This window comes from Primulina tabacum, chromosome 15 (assembly GCF_025594145.1).
Source record: "Primulina tabacum isolate GXHZ01 chromosome 15, ASM2559414v2, whole genome shotgun sequence".
Classification (NCBI taxonomy): Eukaryota; Viridiplantae; Streptophyta; class Magnoliopsida; order Lamiales; family Gesneriaceae; genus Primulina; species Primulina tabacum.
The window spans coordinates 1,682,107-1,698,059 of NC_134564.1; the positions used below are offsets into that span (position 1 = coordinate 1,682,107).

Below are 15,953 nucleotides of genomic sequence, written 5' to 3' on the forward strand. Positions count from 1 at the left end.
TCTAGAACCGTCTCGATGAGACGAACAAAAGCCCTCAAACAATTTCATATTTCGCGTTCGGATGAAACGGGAATTTCAGATCTACGAATTTGGCGTATGAACCCTAACCCAAAAATTATTTTGTCTAATTACCCTACCAATCCTACTCCGATTTTCAATTCCTTATAGCCAACCAATCTATGATCCATGGGTAACTTTTACCGACAATCAATTTGAGTTCGGATCACCCAATCGGAAACGCCCAATTTCATTAAGTTAACCGAGTTGCGCGAGTTCCCCGCCAAATTAGGTAGTTTTCCTACCGATTCCTGCCGTGCCACCACCGGTTCTGTGATCCTGACCCCTTCGCCGTCATAAGCATTTGCTCCGACCATACTCCGACGAGTCAACCCGGCGAGTCAACCCGGCCGAGTCAGCGAGTCAACCCGCCAGCATACGTCCTTCGATTTTTTTTTTGTAGGAAACTCCGAATTCGGTTATGTCAACTGTTCTGAAACCCTCTCGACGAATTCTTTCAATCCATATGTTTATCTCTAGACTTTCCATTTTTGGAAAATATCTCGAAAAATCTCGTTCAACGCGTTTCTTGTAGTGCTTATCGGATTTTTATGGAATTTTATTAAGGAAACAATTAATATTGACCTATATTGTTGGGATTGTACTTATCTGAGATAAGTTGACTTAAGCTTCTGATTTAAGGTGAAATATTTGATTTGGGGACAATAAATTATTTAGGGGTAGAAAAAAAAACTAGTATGTGAAAATCTGAGATAAGAGTTATAATAAGTTTTGGATATTCCAATATGGAAGTTGATTTTGGGCAATAGTTAAATGTGTAAACATTAATTTGGGTTCTTAAAGAATGTTAAGCGTTAACTTTAAATATGTATAATTTTGAGTTACCTTGTCTAAAAGGAAGTTGGGAAACAATATCTTAAGGTTTAAGTAATTTATATTATTTTGAGATAACTCGTAGATTACGATCTTATATGAATAAAATAAGTTATGAGATTATTGCTGGATATTGAGGAAAGTAAGGTTTAGTGCAAGTAAGATTTAACAAAAGCATTAATTGATGATTAATTTCATTTATACAAGGTTGAATAAGATTTTATTTTCTGACGACTGAGTTATAATTTTTGGGATTTAAATCAATAGGGTATAGATTGATATTGAATTAAGTTCCAAGATGTTATATGGGTTTTTAGTTTTGAGATAGTAATCGTGATAATTTCAAGATAGAATAAAATCATCATCTATTCGTATATATTCAGTGCCGACTTGATTCAAAGCACTTTGGTAAGATTTCGACGTCATCATATGGATGGATTGGTTATCTAAGAGCAGTGCAATAGCAGATTGCCGGAGTAAAAAAAAAAAATTCAAACTCCGAAACGCGAACCAAGAAGAAATAAGGTATCATGGCAATGCCAAGAGACAGAAATACATTCTTTCTGCTTCCCAGACTTGGAAAGCCATTAAATCAGGCAAAAAAAAAAAAAGTTTACCTAGCAATGGTGAACGAAGTGCAGGAAAAAATTGAGCTCAAGCTGGAAGATACCCTAATAATGCGAGAATTTCCGAACGTTTTTCTAGAAGAACTCCCAGGGATAGTCCCGGACTGCGAAGTTGAGTTCGAAATTAATCTGGTCCCTGGTGCAGCACCAATTTCGAAAGCACCTTACCGAATGACGCCAACTGAACTCCAAGAGCCAAAGGAACAACTCCAAGAATTGCCAGACAAGAAGCAATTTCAACTGGGTACGTCTCCATAAGGAACTCCAGTACTGATTGTGAATAAGGAAGATAGAAGTATGAGATTGTGTATAGATTATAGAGAACTCAATAAGATCACAATCGAGAATAAATATCTTCTTCCAATGATTGACGATTCTTTTCGATCAACTTAAAGAAGTTACAACATTTTCCAAGCTTGACCTGAGAAGATGCTACTACCAATGGAAGGTCAGGGCTGAAGATATTCTCAAAACATCTTTTCGGACAATATATGGGCATTATGAGTTCATAGTGATGCCTTTTGGACTGACCAACGCGCCTGCAGCCTTCATGGACCTAATGAACAGAGTTTTCAAGCCATTCCTGGATCAGTTCATAGTAGTATATATTGACGACATCCTCATCTATTCTTCCAACGAATATGATCACGAAGAGCATCTCCGCATTGCACTTCAGACCTTGGGAGAGAAGGAACTCTACACTAAGTTTAAGAAATGTGAGTTCTGGTTAAAGAGTGTATCCTTTTTAGGACACGTAATCTCTGAAGCAGGAGTATCAGTGGATCCCAAGAAAGTCGAGGCAATTACAGAGTGGCCAAAACCTAAGAACGCCACAGACATCAGGAGCTTTCTTGGACTGGCAGGTTATTACAGAAAGTTTGTCGAAGGTTTTTCCTCAATCGCCATACCACTGACTAAACTCATTTAGAAGAATTCCAAGTTCGTCTGGGACGAAGGTTGCGAGAAAAGTTTTCAGACGTTAAAAGAAAAGCTCGCATCCACGCCAGTACTAATCTTACCCACTGAAGATAAGGAATTCACCATCTACAGCGACGCATCTAAGGAAGGTTTGGGATGCGTACTCATGCAAGAGGGAAGAGTAATAGCCTACGCATCAAGACAGTTGAAACCGCACGAGCAGAACTACCCTACGCATGATCTGGAGATAGCAGCAGTTGTATTTGCCTTAAAAATTTGGAGGCACTATCTCTATGGCGCCAAGTGCGAAATTTTCACAGATCACCAGAGCCTCAAATACCTGTTCACCCAAAAGGAACTTAACATGAGGCAAAGACGGTGGATCGAACTCCTGAAGGATTACGACCTGACAATCAGTTACCACCCGGGTAAAGCGAACAAGGTGGCCGATGCTCTGAGTCGGAAAAATGAGAGCAAAATTACTCTGGCTTCACTCTCCGCGAGACCATGTCTGCAAGAGACCGTCAAGTTAAACCAGGATCGAGACCCTGAGCTAAAGAAACTTAGGGGACAAGTCGAAAGCGGGAAGTCTCAAGATCTACAAACTGATGACAAAGGAGTCCTGTGGATGAAAGGGCGACTGTGTGTACCAGAATGCGATAACCTTCGCCAAGAAATACTGTCAGAAGCACACAAATCCAAGTTTTCAGTCCATCCAGGGAGTACGAAGATGTACAGAGATCTTAAAAGCAATTTTTGGTGGAATGGAATGAAAAGAGACGTGACAGAATTTGTCTCTAAATGCCAAGTGTGTCAACAGGTCAAAGCAGAGCACCAACAACCTGGAGGATTATTGCAACCGTTGGAGATACCTGAGTGGAAGTGGGAACACATCTCCATGGACTTTGTGGTGGGGTTACCAAAGTCGAGGCAAGGTCAAGACGGAATATGGGTAATTGTAGATAGACTTACAAAATCTGCACACTTCCTACCCGTCCGTATGAACTATAATCTGGACAAGTTGGCTACACTGTATATGGATAATATTGTACGAATTCATGGAGTACCAGTGAGCATCCTGTCTGACAGAGACCCAAGATTCGTCTCACGTTTTTGGAAGAGCTTTTAGGGGGCCATGGGAACTAAAGTGACTCTTAGTACGGCCTATCACCCACAAACCGATGGCCAAACCGAGAGAACAATTCAAACCCTGGAAGACATGCTGCGAGCCTGCGCTCTAGAATTCAGTAGCAATTGGAGCAATCATCTACCATTGATCGAGTTTGCTTATAATAACAGCTATCACAGCAGTATTGGGATGGCTCCATACGAAGCCCTGTATGGGAGAAAATGCCGATCACCCTTATATTGGGATGAAGTGGGAGAAAAAGCAATAGTAGGACCCGAACTCGTACAGATAACAATAGGCAAGGTTACAGTAGTCCGAGAGAAACTCAAGGCAGCTCAAGATCGACAAAAGAGTTGGGCAGATCTGAAAAGAAGGCCAGCGGAATTCAATATCGGCGAGAAGGCCTACGTAAAAGTCTCGCCTATGAAAGGAGTGGTCTGATTCACTAAAGCCGGGAAGCTGAACCCTCGTTATGTGAGATCCTTTGAGATTTTGGAAAAAGTGGGCACATTAGCATACAGATTGGCGCTGCCACCAAACATGCCTAGAATTCACAACGTTTTCCACGTGTCCCAACTACGGAAATACATCTCGGACCCAAGCCACGTGTTGGAAGCAGAACCGCTCATGATCGAAAGTAACTTGGGAGAAGAGCTGAAGTACGAAGAAGTTCCCATCAGAATTGTGGACACCAAGGACCAAGTACTAAGGCGACGTATCATTCCCTACGTCAAGGTACAATGGTCTAACCACACGGAAAGAGAAGCCACGTAGGAGCTAGAAGAAAGGATGAGGGACCAATACCCGTACCTCTTCGGAGACCAAGCCAACCCAAGTTTCGAGGACGAAACTTCCCATAAGGAGGGAGGGATGTAAAATCCAAGAATTTTAAGTTTTATCATTTAAGTTTTATCACAATAGTATATTTTGGATACCAGGATTTATCTCATTTGAGGATGTGAGATTTGTAGGATTTTACCAAGATTGAGTGAATAATAATATCGTGTATATTATTATTTGAAATTTCGCAGATAAATGCCTAAGATTTGAGTTGATATGGAGATAACGAGATAAAAATCAGGCAAAGGATAATAAAATCCCTAGAATTCGAAATTTACAGTGTATATATTTGAGAATTTCGAAAATTGAGAGATAAAAGATTTAGAGTTCGAATTTATATCACAGATAGATCACGATTCTCGATAAAGATTTGATTCAGATTCAAACGCGATATCACTCGATCACGATAGCAGCCAACCCCTATAAATAGGAGGGCCCTGTAGACTCGAAAATCACACCACATATCACACCAAATTTTCGAAAATTTGTGCTCTAGTCTCCTTAGGAATTTTCGAGCGCAGCGAAGCCCTGCCGCCGTCCAACCAGTGAAGTAAGAATTTCGAAGAACCCTAGCCTTTTTACGTTTTTCATCAAGAATTTAAGGTAAGTGGGCTTGTTTTAAATTATTGAATTTCGATGCATATATTTTCGGTTTTATAAAAATTCGGGCAAGTACAGTTCTTCTTCTACACCCTTCTGGTTACGATATTTTGCATGAATAAATGTTTTGACACTGTGAGAATTTAACTTGATATGGGTGGGAATCCCAACCATACGTACCCTTACACGGTGGGGGAGATAACCGCTATACGGCCTCGTCCCCTTAGAGGAGTAAAAATTAGGGACTGATATCAGTAAACCATTGAAAGTAGATGAATCTCAGTGTCGGGTTAATGATGCGCACGTGATAAGAATTATGTTTGCATGGTATGTATATTTCGAAATTGCATGTTGTTTTGTTGTACTCGAACGACCCCCACTTGCTGAGTATTTCCCAAAATACTCACCCCTTAAACCTTCCCAGATAAATCCGAAGAGCAGATTGAAGAAGAAGAATCGGAACAATTTTGGGGCTGGTGAATTGTTTTAATCTCGAGAGTTGCTAGTAAAGAGGTTTCTGAATTTTGGTACTCAAGTTTTATGTAAAAACGTTTCCGCATTTATTTCATTAGTTATTTCAGTTGTAAAGAATTTGGTTTTTGAGATTATGATTAATAAACTGGTATTTCGGTTTATACTATGCTTCGAGGCTGATTGTTTCAATTGTGTGATTGTTAAACGACGTCGGTGTCAAATCCCGAGTTTCGGGGCGTGACATTAATTTTTATAGAAATGAATAACTCTAAAATATTCTTTATATAGAATGTCATTTATCTATTTAAAAAAAAAACAAAAAAGACAGCTTGCTAGCAACTCGGTTTTGTTGGACTGATGTAGGTTCAAACAAGACCGTCCTATCTTCTTGTCAGGCTCTTCAAAGGGTCTCTATGATTGAATTCCTGCACCATTTTCATTCTCTTTTCAAGAAAGCAAACACAGGGGTCGACATCTGCTTGGGTCCTTAAAAAATCAGAGCTTTATTTGCAGAAAGTGCATCGAGTTCTTGAAATTCATTATCACGGAGAAGTGTGCGTTGTGCATTGATACACAGAATTTGTAGAAGGTAATTTTTTTGTTTATTTTCCTGCTGTGATTATGAAGTGGGCCTAGGATAAGTATATTGGCGGAAGTAAGAATTTTTTTGAGAATATAGATGAAGTTTGAATTCTTTAGTGAGATGAAGCAAATGTTTTGGTCATGGGGGATATAGTTTGGTGTAAAGATTGAATCTTTAAGCAGTATTTCTCATTAAGCTGCTAGGTTTTGCAGTGTAAACTTCCTTCTTACTATTCCTTCCCTTTCCCACGCTTGGGAAAATTTGGAGATGAATTCATCAATCATCAAAATTTCTTGGTTAGGAACAGTTTTCTTGTTCTGGGAACTAAGAATAATATGTTTGAGTTATGTATTCCAGAGATTAATCAATAAGGTAACCTCCTGGTTGGGTGGTACTGGTGTAGGAACCCCTTTTCGTTCATATCTGTTTGTTTGTTTGCTTGTTTTTTTAAGTGAATTTTGTTTTCCTGAATATTTTAATTATATTTGACTATTAAAACGTTGGTTATTTTCATTAGTCCCTTTCCCTTTACTGTAGTGTGCGATGATGCTTTATCTTTTTCTCCTGCTTTGGGTTGCTTTTTTATGGTGTCTTTTGCTGTTTGGTGAGATTGATTGAATTGGATTCCCTTCTCCCTTATCTTTTTACTGACTTTGTAATTAAGAGAGCTTTACAAAAACTGCTAAAATTTATGAGTAATAGGGCCCAACATCATGATGTCAAATTTTGATAGCGTTTCTTGACTTGGAAATGTAATGGGTCCCTCATGATATCAGATCTTTTCAACCTTACAATAAGGGGCAGAAAGACCAACTGTGGCGATCTTGAAAGTTGCATCTTATTACTAAATATGTTTAAAATTTAATTTATGTGGGATTTTTTGTTTAAGGAAATATGTGTTTTAGACCAATGTATATCAATTTGTCTGCTATTGCACTTGTTGGAATACCCGTGTTCCACATCTGATCTTGTGAATGTTTTGAATGTCTTCACTAAGTAATGCACGTTTTCTTAACTTGGTTTGATCATTTTTGTCATATGGACTAGTTGTTCGTGGAGGCGTAGAGCCTTCTTTGAAACTTGTCTTCATCGTTGGACTTGTTCTCGCAGCTATATCTGTTTAAATTTCTTGTTCTTTATTGAGGATGGTGTTTCTAAATACATATACCTCGAACTCTTTTCGAATATGTGACGTTCATTATTGTGTCTCAACATTGAATCTTTTGTTGGCACATACTAGCAGTTTGCATTTGCGGCTGGATTTAGTTTGTCTGGTTATGTTTTATACTTCATTTTTGTTACTTGATTCACATTATTTAAGATGCTAATTATCACTTGGCTAGTCGGTAGTTTGATGAAAATGAACTCTTTGAGTTTTTCACCCTTTCTTGGTTTTTTGTCATCACTTTTTTACATTTGATAGATTTAATCCATACATATTTCACAATTTGGATGATTTTCAGACACCATGATCAATAATGATGGAAAGCCGACATCTCAAGCCGAAAAATATTCTAGGACAGTTCCCATGGCGATAATGTTACTGGTACTATGTGGATTTTCGTTCTATCTTGGCGGAATCTTTTGTTCGGAAAAGGATGTTTATTTAACTCAGGCGATCAATAAAGCCGTCACGTCGAAGGAAACCACTCCAGGTCATCTTCAGATCAAAGCCATAGCATTTCCTGAATGCACCGTAGATTATCAGGATTACACACCATGTACCGATCCAATGGTATTTTATACATCTATCTCATGTTTTTAAGGTTATACTCTCGCTGTGCATGTTTACTATATTGCCTTAAGAGTAGTTGCAATGCCAGAAGGAGGGCTGGTTGACCCGTTCTCCACCCTTCCCTGATATACATTCCTGTAGACTTAATATTTTTATGTGTTATCTATAAACAAAAATATTATTTCGCCTCAACTTTGTTTTGAGTTTCAGTTTCCCCAAATCACTCTTTTGGCTCCGCTACTGCTAAGAATCTGTAATAAGATTTCTATTTACGATACTGCTGCAGAAGTGGAATAAGTACAGTCGCAACAGGCTTTCTTTTCTTGAACGCCATTGCCCTCCATTGTTCGAAAACAAAGAATGTTTAGTACCGCCACCCAACGGTTATAAGTCTCCTATCAGATGGCCAAAGAGTAGAGATGAATGTTGGTACAGGTAATGAGGATAAAGAAAAATTATTTTGAAGCAATCTGAGGGTTTTTGTGAAAACTTGCAGATTCAATGTTTTCTCGTGTCAGGAATGTTCCTTATGACTGGATTAACAGACAAAAATCAGATCAGCATTGGCTGAGGAAAGAAGGGGAAAAGTTTATATTCCCTGGCGGTGGCACTATGTTCCCACATGGTGTCGGCCAGTATATAGATTTGATGCAAGATCTGATTCCAGAAATGAAAGATGGTACAATCCGGACTGCCATTGATACTGGATGTGGGGTGAGTCTATTTACTCTTCTTCCCTTGTTTCTCAAGCTAGTTGAGTAGACTGTGCAAGTTTGTTTTGTGCAAGTTAGTTTTTTGAAATTGAAGTTTAGTGTGTGAAATTCAGTTATCTCTACGTATTTAGGTTGCAAGTTGGGGAGGTGGTTTGCTCGATCAGGGGATTCTTACCATTTCTCTCGCCCCGAGAGATAATCATGAAGCCCAAGTTCAGTTTGCTCTGGAACGTGGGATACCCGCAATTCTAGGCATCATTTCGACCCAACGGCTTCCTTTCCCTTCGAACTCCTTCGACATGGCACATTGCTCTAGATGCCTTATTCCATGGACGGAATTTGGTAGTTGTCCTTATCTCGTGACACATGCTTGTTCTCCAAGCGTTTCATGAAAAATATCTGCAAATTTCGTTGGATCGTACCATGTCATAGAATTTAGAACTCAAATTTTACCTAGATCTAAAATCATTTTTCAGGTGGAGTTTACCTTCTTGAGATGCATCGTATAATCCGCCCTGGGGGTTTCTGGGTACTCTCTGGCCCCCCAGTGAACTACGAGCGTCGCTGGAGGGGATGGAACACAACCATAGAAGAGCAGAAATCTGAATACGAAAAGTTGCAAGAACTGTTAACGTCAATATGCTTCAAATTATATAACAAAAAGGATGACATTGCCGTTTGGCAAAAACTATCCAATGATAGCTGTTACAAAAAGCTTGACGGCCCGGACTACTACCCTCCGAAATGTGATGATGGTACTGAACCAGATTCGGCATGGTACACACCAATTCGACCTTGTGTCATTGCTCCTAATCTGAAGTACACGAAACTTTCATTAAACTCTCTTGACAAATGGCCTGAAAGATTGCATACTGCTCCAGAGCGCGTTTCTGATGTTCGAGGTAGCAAAAGCAGTGCTTTCAAGCGAGATGATAGAAAATGGAAGACAAGGGTAAAACACTACAAGAAGTTACTCCCTGAAATTGGAACTGACAAAATAAGAAATGTCATGGATATGAATACTGTGTTCGGCGGTTTTGCTGCTGTTCTGATAGATGCTCCTTTGTGGGTCATGAACGTCGTCTCTTCATATGCTCCAAATACGCTTGTTGCGGTTTATGACAGGGGACTTGTAGGATCCTATCATGATTGGTAATGTTTCTTGGACTCGAAAATGTTGCAAAACCGATTGGGGTATATATTCTCAGAACTAATATTCAAGACGTAAAATAAATATATTATGTTTTGAGGGACTTTGAAACTGTTACACATCATACTTATAGTATATATGTTAGATGCTACTTTTCTAAAAGTTCGATTTAATGGGAGAATCTGAATGTCGAACGATAGTTTTATACTTAAATGTCAAACACATCATATTGTCTATTTAACGTATATTCGAACGCTGTTGATTCATTTGTCATGTTTATTTAGGTGTGAAGCATTCTCCACATATCCTCGAACATACGATCTCCTTCATTTAGATGGTCTTTTCACTGCTGAGTCTCACAGGTAAATCGCCATCCTCGGCTATACTTACTCGATAAAACCATGACAAGCTACTCTTTCCATCAGCTTATACTTGTAGAAACTATACTAGAATAGCAGTGATTCAACTGATGTATTTCGGCAGATGTGAAATGAAGTATGTGCTATTAGAGATGGACCGAATACTACGGCCAAAAGGTTATGTGATTATTCGGGAATCGAGCTACTTCATAGATGCTGTCGCCACTATCGCTAAGGGTATGCGATGGGATTGTCATGGAGAAGAAACAGAACATGCTATCAAGACTGAGAAACTATTGATTTGCCAGAAAAAACTGTGGTATTCCTCTGAGCAGAGTTCATAGAAACTCTTGAGATATGGGAGTTGTGGCGTCGTGTAGAGATTAGAGATGTATATATTTCGACATGCTGGAGCCGTAAGAGAGAAGTGCATTGTGTGAAGCTCGGACATAATTGTTATTACATAAAAGTTCGATGATTAAATCTTCTAACTTTTTTCATGGTAATTGTTATAATCCAAATTTTTTCTCGTATGTGTATCAAATTAATGACAAATTTGGCACTATCGACTTCATTTTTAATATGTTTTTGCATAGGATAAATCATATTAAACAATATTTGTGTTTTTCTTATGAATTTTTGTGCTCTATCATGTTTTCCATTTTATGTTTTACTCTTTGTGATGCCATTACAATGTCTAGCCCTTTTAGCTCAAATGCGGCTTTTGCCTTATGATATCAGACATAGAAGTAATAACAAAACAACCTTTAAAAATTGATTACGAGTGGTTTAGTGTGTAAGTAAAGCACAAATAACTTAGAAGAGTGCACAGAGAAAATATGTTTGAATATAGTATGTTGAATTATAAATGACATCCTACTTTTGAATATCTCTAATGTGATATACATCCGTGAGACACTCGTTTCATATTTTTTTTTAAAAATAATATTTTTGGCATAAAAAATGATTTTTTTTATAGATCCGATCGAGTTGAATATTTGTCTCACAAAATTGATATATAAAATAGTCTCATAATTTTTTTTTTGCTTGTGTATATATATAAGTTGCTTCCATGAATCAACAGTGGAGATATAACGATTCTATATGAGTAATGACTGCATCCACCCAACACATGACACGTGTGCTGAGGAGGATGAATCATGAACGTTCATCCATATATCGTGTTTGAATGAGTGATTATGATATATCTATTTAATACATATGTTATGTGTTAAATAGATGAGAACTCTGTCACATTGGTAACATGAACAAAATCGGTAACATCTAATTAAATACAAATATTTATTTTTTCAATCTCTATCCTATACAAGCAGATATAGATTTCCTCAATCGAAATGGTCCCTATCCACCAATAAAATGCAGTCAAAAGGGAGTCTTGGATGGACAAAAGCTTGGTCAAAACCCATTTAATTTCGACCATTAATTCAAAATGCGATGAGAATTTATATGTTTAAGGTAGTTTCCCTTTCCCATTCCCATAATTTGTTTCCAAATCCTCTTCACGCTGCGTGAAGAGGACGACGACGGTGGAGACTCCTCAGATAAACTGGAGGCTGAGATTAAAAAAAAAAATCTTCCTAATTCATTTCCCATAATCATCCCATTGGAAGTTCACCGAAAAATGAACAATTCGTTCAATGGTTCCTTCAAGATTTACGTGGAACAGAGCAACCAACATGGAAACCTGAACAGAGACGTCGAGTCGGGCCGTGGAAACGACCCGCATACGATCGAGAGGTTCACAAATGATGTGGATAACGTGAAGGAGGACATCAAGATTGTGGAGAATATCTACAACAGTCTCAAAGAATCCCATGAAAACATCAAAACAGCGCGTACTGCGAAAATCATGAAAGATCTGCGGAGCCGAATGAACATGGATCTCGATTACCTTCTCAAGCTAGCCAAACAAATCAACAAGAAATTCGACGCACTTGTTCGGGCCAATGCCGCTCTGAGGAAGCTGCCAGGAAGCGGGCCAACTTCCCAGGACGATATTTCTCGGGGCTCCATGATCACCGAGCTGGGTGAGAGCCTGAAGCTCATCATGCGAAACTTCCAGACGCTCAGATCTCAAATGGAAATCGAACAGAAACAAGTGATTGAGGGAAGATACTTTGCAATTACTGGAGAGAAAGCAACGGAAGATGCCATCGATCATTTGATTTTAAGCGAAGGATCGGACAATTCTCTCCTCCAAGCCATGCAAGAACAGGGGAGAGGTGTTGTACTGGACGCGGTGGTGGAGATTCAGGAAAGGCGTGATGCAATGAGAGAGATCCGGAAGAGCTTGATGAGTCTGCACCAAATATTATTGGGCATCGCTGCGCCAGTGGAGGTGCCAAGTGGCTGCGATGTTGGCGTCGGTGGCCCACCGAGCCCCGTGGAAAACTTCATGCCGGCGGCTCCAGTGCCGCCTGCAGCAAAAGGACACTTGAACGATTACGAGAGAGAGACAAGAAGGCAGGCATACACCGCCATTGCTGTATCATTTGTTGTCACTATCGCTCTCACTATGGCGCTTCTGATATCAGAGCGTGATTTGTACACAATATAGATGAAATAATTTCAGCACATAAATATAAGCAGGAACTTCTTTGTAAAATAAAAAAATTGCACTTTTCTGGTGCATCAACCTAAAAGTTATGAATATAATAATAATTATTATTAGTATTATAAATTTATTATTACCTTAAGGATAATCTATTCTATTATATATTTATTATTACCTTTAGGATAATCTATTCATGGAATATATTTAAATAGTAGATCACAAGATATCCATCTTAAATCTATAATTTTGTTAACAACATATTTTTGAGTGTCATATCTCTAGGTGGTCCGAAACCTATATAAATAAATTTATCTTCGTTGAGTGATTCGATTCATTCATAAGTGTTGAGACATTTCATGTTCGCAATCTTGATTTTGATGTTAACAAAATTTATTATTTCGTTTCTAATTAATTCAACTAAGTGCGCAGAAACTGAAACTGATCAGGATTCGAACTGATCAGTTATCGAGCCAAAACTGAAGCTATCGAGACGCAAATTGAAAGCGTCAACTGATCATCCAAACTGAACCAGTTCAACTGATATATCAAAATACCAGTTCAACTGATTGTCCAGCTGATAGATAGTTCAGCAGAAGACATTCAGAAGCCCAGCCAGCTGATTAAAAGCTCAACTGATAAAGAGTCCAGCTGACCAGTTCAACTGAAGCAGCGAAATCAGTTCAGCTGACGAGCCAACTGATTTCACCGAACCAGTTCAAGATCAGTTCAACTGACTAGTTCAGAACATTAGTTTGGAATCAATCAGTTTGCAGAACACGACAGCTTATTAAAATGGAATCTAGATGTGCGCATTAAGGAAAAGCAATTGTACGATCAAAGTACAATGAACGTTGCATCAGAGCTTAAAGCCAAGAACAAATTCAAACTGCAACAGACATATTTGATGAGTCTTAGTGTACGGTCTCATTACCTCTATAAGTACCAAACCAAGATCATCAATATATAAGTATGTGAAAAACACACAAGTGTGTGAAGATCGAAAAGAAGAGAAAAATAGGGCATGCCAACTGCTTAGTCTAGACACAAAATTCTCAGTGTGTGAGAACACTTTCGTATTGTATTCATAGATCAGTTCTCACACACTCACACACAATCATTCACCTATACAGAGATTAGAGTTTATTGAATAGCTGAGTGAGTCTTACACAAAGACGTTAAACTTGTGTATGTGGTCTTTAACACATAGCTTTAAACAAGTGTTGGCCGGAATGTGCTACATTCAGTCTAGACTAGGAGTTCAGTTAGGCAGTAGTATAAGTCCTAAGCTGATTGAGTTTGTATAAGGTGTTGTTTAAATCAGAATCTTCTAGTGGAACCTACCGAGGTGGTAGAAGGGGTGACGTAGGAACAATCGAAGTCTCCGAACATCCATAAACATATCTTGTGTGCGTAACTATTTAACTATTATTTTCTAACTGATTTGATCAGTTCGAGCTGTTATCAGTTCATTTCTCACCATAACTGAACTGATATATGCAAGAACGGATCCCCCTTATATCAGTTAATCAGTTTACACAAGTTAAAAGTTTTAAACTGATTAGATTTCTTAACGAGAGATTACTTCGAGTATTTTCTGCTTGGTTTATAACCAAACTCGATTTAATTCATCGGTGTTTACATTCTTAGAACACGAGCTATTGCAGCACATTGAGAATATTGTGTTTGAAGCACCCTCTCAGATGCCCGAACCGATCCATCAAAGAGCATTAATTTCTCTTTGTCTATACTTTTGTTAGAGTATGTGTTCAACAAACCAACTTGTGGTTTGATCTTTATTGACTCTTATGTTTAAAAAAACGATCTATATTTAAATAATATTATGCGGTTTTATCCAATTATGACATTCAATTTATCTGTATACCCAAGTAAGCTGCTAAGTACCATGTGGTCCACGATTCTAGTGGATAATGAAATTCATTATAAAGTTTATTGTATTTTCTAAATTTGTTTATAGCCGATTCAGCCGTCTAAAATAAGGATAAATGTATCTCGAGCTTGAGACTAATATCTGTGATGTATACGCCACGTTTCACAGGTAAGGGCATGTAGATGTCCATTCATGCAGATATGTGCTAATTTGATGAGGCACTGAACAACTCCCCCTTAGAAGTTTCAAGTGGTTATTAATTATCGAGTGGAAAAGTCCGCAGTTATGGTTGTACACAATTAGTCCTTAGACCAGGGAGAACGTGAATGATCTACGTACAAGCACTGTATTTTGACTCGTTTACCCACTCTGTGAGGGTCATAAGGTGGCAAGAATGGGTCTAGCTACAAAACACGTATAAGCTAATATTTTGTAGTCGTGGATTCACCGCTCAAAGAGTAAGACATATGCATTATGCAAATATATTTCCTTAGTTGGACATATCATGTTACTGTTATTGCTCAAAGATGCATCAAATTATTATCAAATTCATTTGTAACTTGATGTACCAATGATTGCAGATTCGATCGGGATATATGAGTTGAAGGGACCATACAGTATGCTATAACTTACTGGTTCTTGAAGACACTATTAGTGATATCTATGGGGATCACAGAGTGATGTTACTAGACTCTTTTACCATGATCCGATGTGTGCAATCAAACTTAAGTTCTTACATTTGTAAAACCCAAGATTTTGTAACCGTGATAATATTTTTGTAATTTAAGTGTGCTAGGATTATGCAATTTTCAGTTATCTATCTCATTATTTAAGATATAAGATTTGCAAGATTATCTAAAGTTGTGTGGATAATTATATCGTATACAATATTTTTGAGCTCAAGATTTAAGATAATATTGTGTATATATTTGAACGTGGGATAATAAATAAGTTTATCACAATCCAAGAAATTAAATAAGGGATTTTTGGATATAAGCAGGTAAATTTTGAGATATAAATTCAAAGCTGAAAAAATTATACCAGATAGAGATCTAAGATTTGAGATGATATTGATATATCTGGATAAAGTACAAATGCGAGGATAACACACAATCAGGATAACAGTCATCTCCCTATAAATAGGAAAAGCTCCCATTCAGAATTTACACCTCATTACACATCAAATTTTTGAGTTTTTGCTCTCATATTTTAAAAATTCCTCTCAAAATAATTCTGCACGAGTCATCAAAATTCTGTCCAAGTTCAGAAATTCGTTTCTCTCGTTCAATTACTCGGAATCCGATCTCCAATGTTCAGAGTATGCCTCAATATGTTTCGAATAACATATCCAAATTTCGGCCAAATCCAACAGTTAGTTCTCTGTTTATAACCTTCGCAAGAAAACTGCTCATATTCTAGGCGAGAACAGCATACCTATGGTTTTTCGTCCATAAACAGGATAAAACAACTTC

The 15,953-nt window shown here is 38.0% G+C and overlaps 2 protein-coding genes across 3 annotated transcripts; both read left to right on the plus strand.

Annotated features, from left to right (window-relative positions):
• The first annotated feature begins 5,794 nt into the window (after positions 1–5,794).
• On the plus strand, positions 5,795–10,545 carry LOC142526375 (putative methyltransferase PMT20). 2 transcript variants are annotated; one of them, XM_075630729.1, is made up of 8 exons: positions 5,795–6,067; positions 7,525–7,796; positions 8,083–8,231; positions 8,315–8,510; positions 8,641–8,851; positions 8,986–9,661; positions 9,944–10,021; positions 10,143–10,545. In XM_075630729.1, exons 2-8 carry the CDS (start codon positions 7,530–7,532, stop codon positions 10,360–10,362), a joined length of 1,797 nt encoding a protein of 598 aa, XP_075486844.1. In that variant the 5' UTR covers positions 5,795–6,067; positions 7,525–7,529; the 3' UTR covers positions 10,363–10,545. The 2 variants fall into 2 exon arrangements, with proteins under 2 accessions (XP_075486844.1, XP_075486843.1); XM_075630728.1 differs by lacking the exon at positions 5,795–6,067 and adding an exon at positions 6,119–7,057.
• A 1,115-nt stretch (positions 10,546–11,660) lies between these two features.
• Positions 11,661–12,596, plus strand: LOC142527136 (syntaxin-125-like). The gene has a single exon (XM_075631858.1). The coding sequence runs from the start codon at positions 11,661–11,663 to the stop codon at positions 12,594–12,596; it is 936 nt and encodes a 311-aa protein (XP_075487973.1).
• Positions 12,597–15,953: the final 3,357 nt, after the last annotated feature.

Coding starts and splice junctions, on each gene's coding strand:
- LOC142526375 (XM_075630728.1), top strand. Junction 9,662..9,943: donor GTAGGATCCTATCATGATTG/GTAATGTTTCTT, acceptor ATGTTTATTTAG/GTGTGAAGCATTCTCCACAT. Junction 10,022..10,142: donor TTCACTGCTGAGTCTCACAG/GTAAATCGCCAT, acceptor GTATTTCGGCAG/ATGTGAAATGAAGTATGTGC.
- LOC142527136 (XM_075631858.1), top strand. CDS start 11,661: ATGAACAATTCGTTCAATGGTTCCTTCAAGATTTACGTGGAACAGAGC.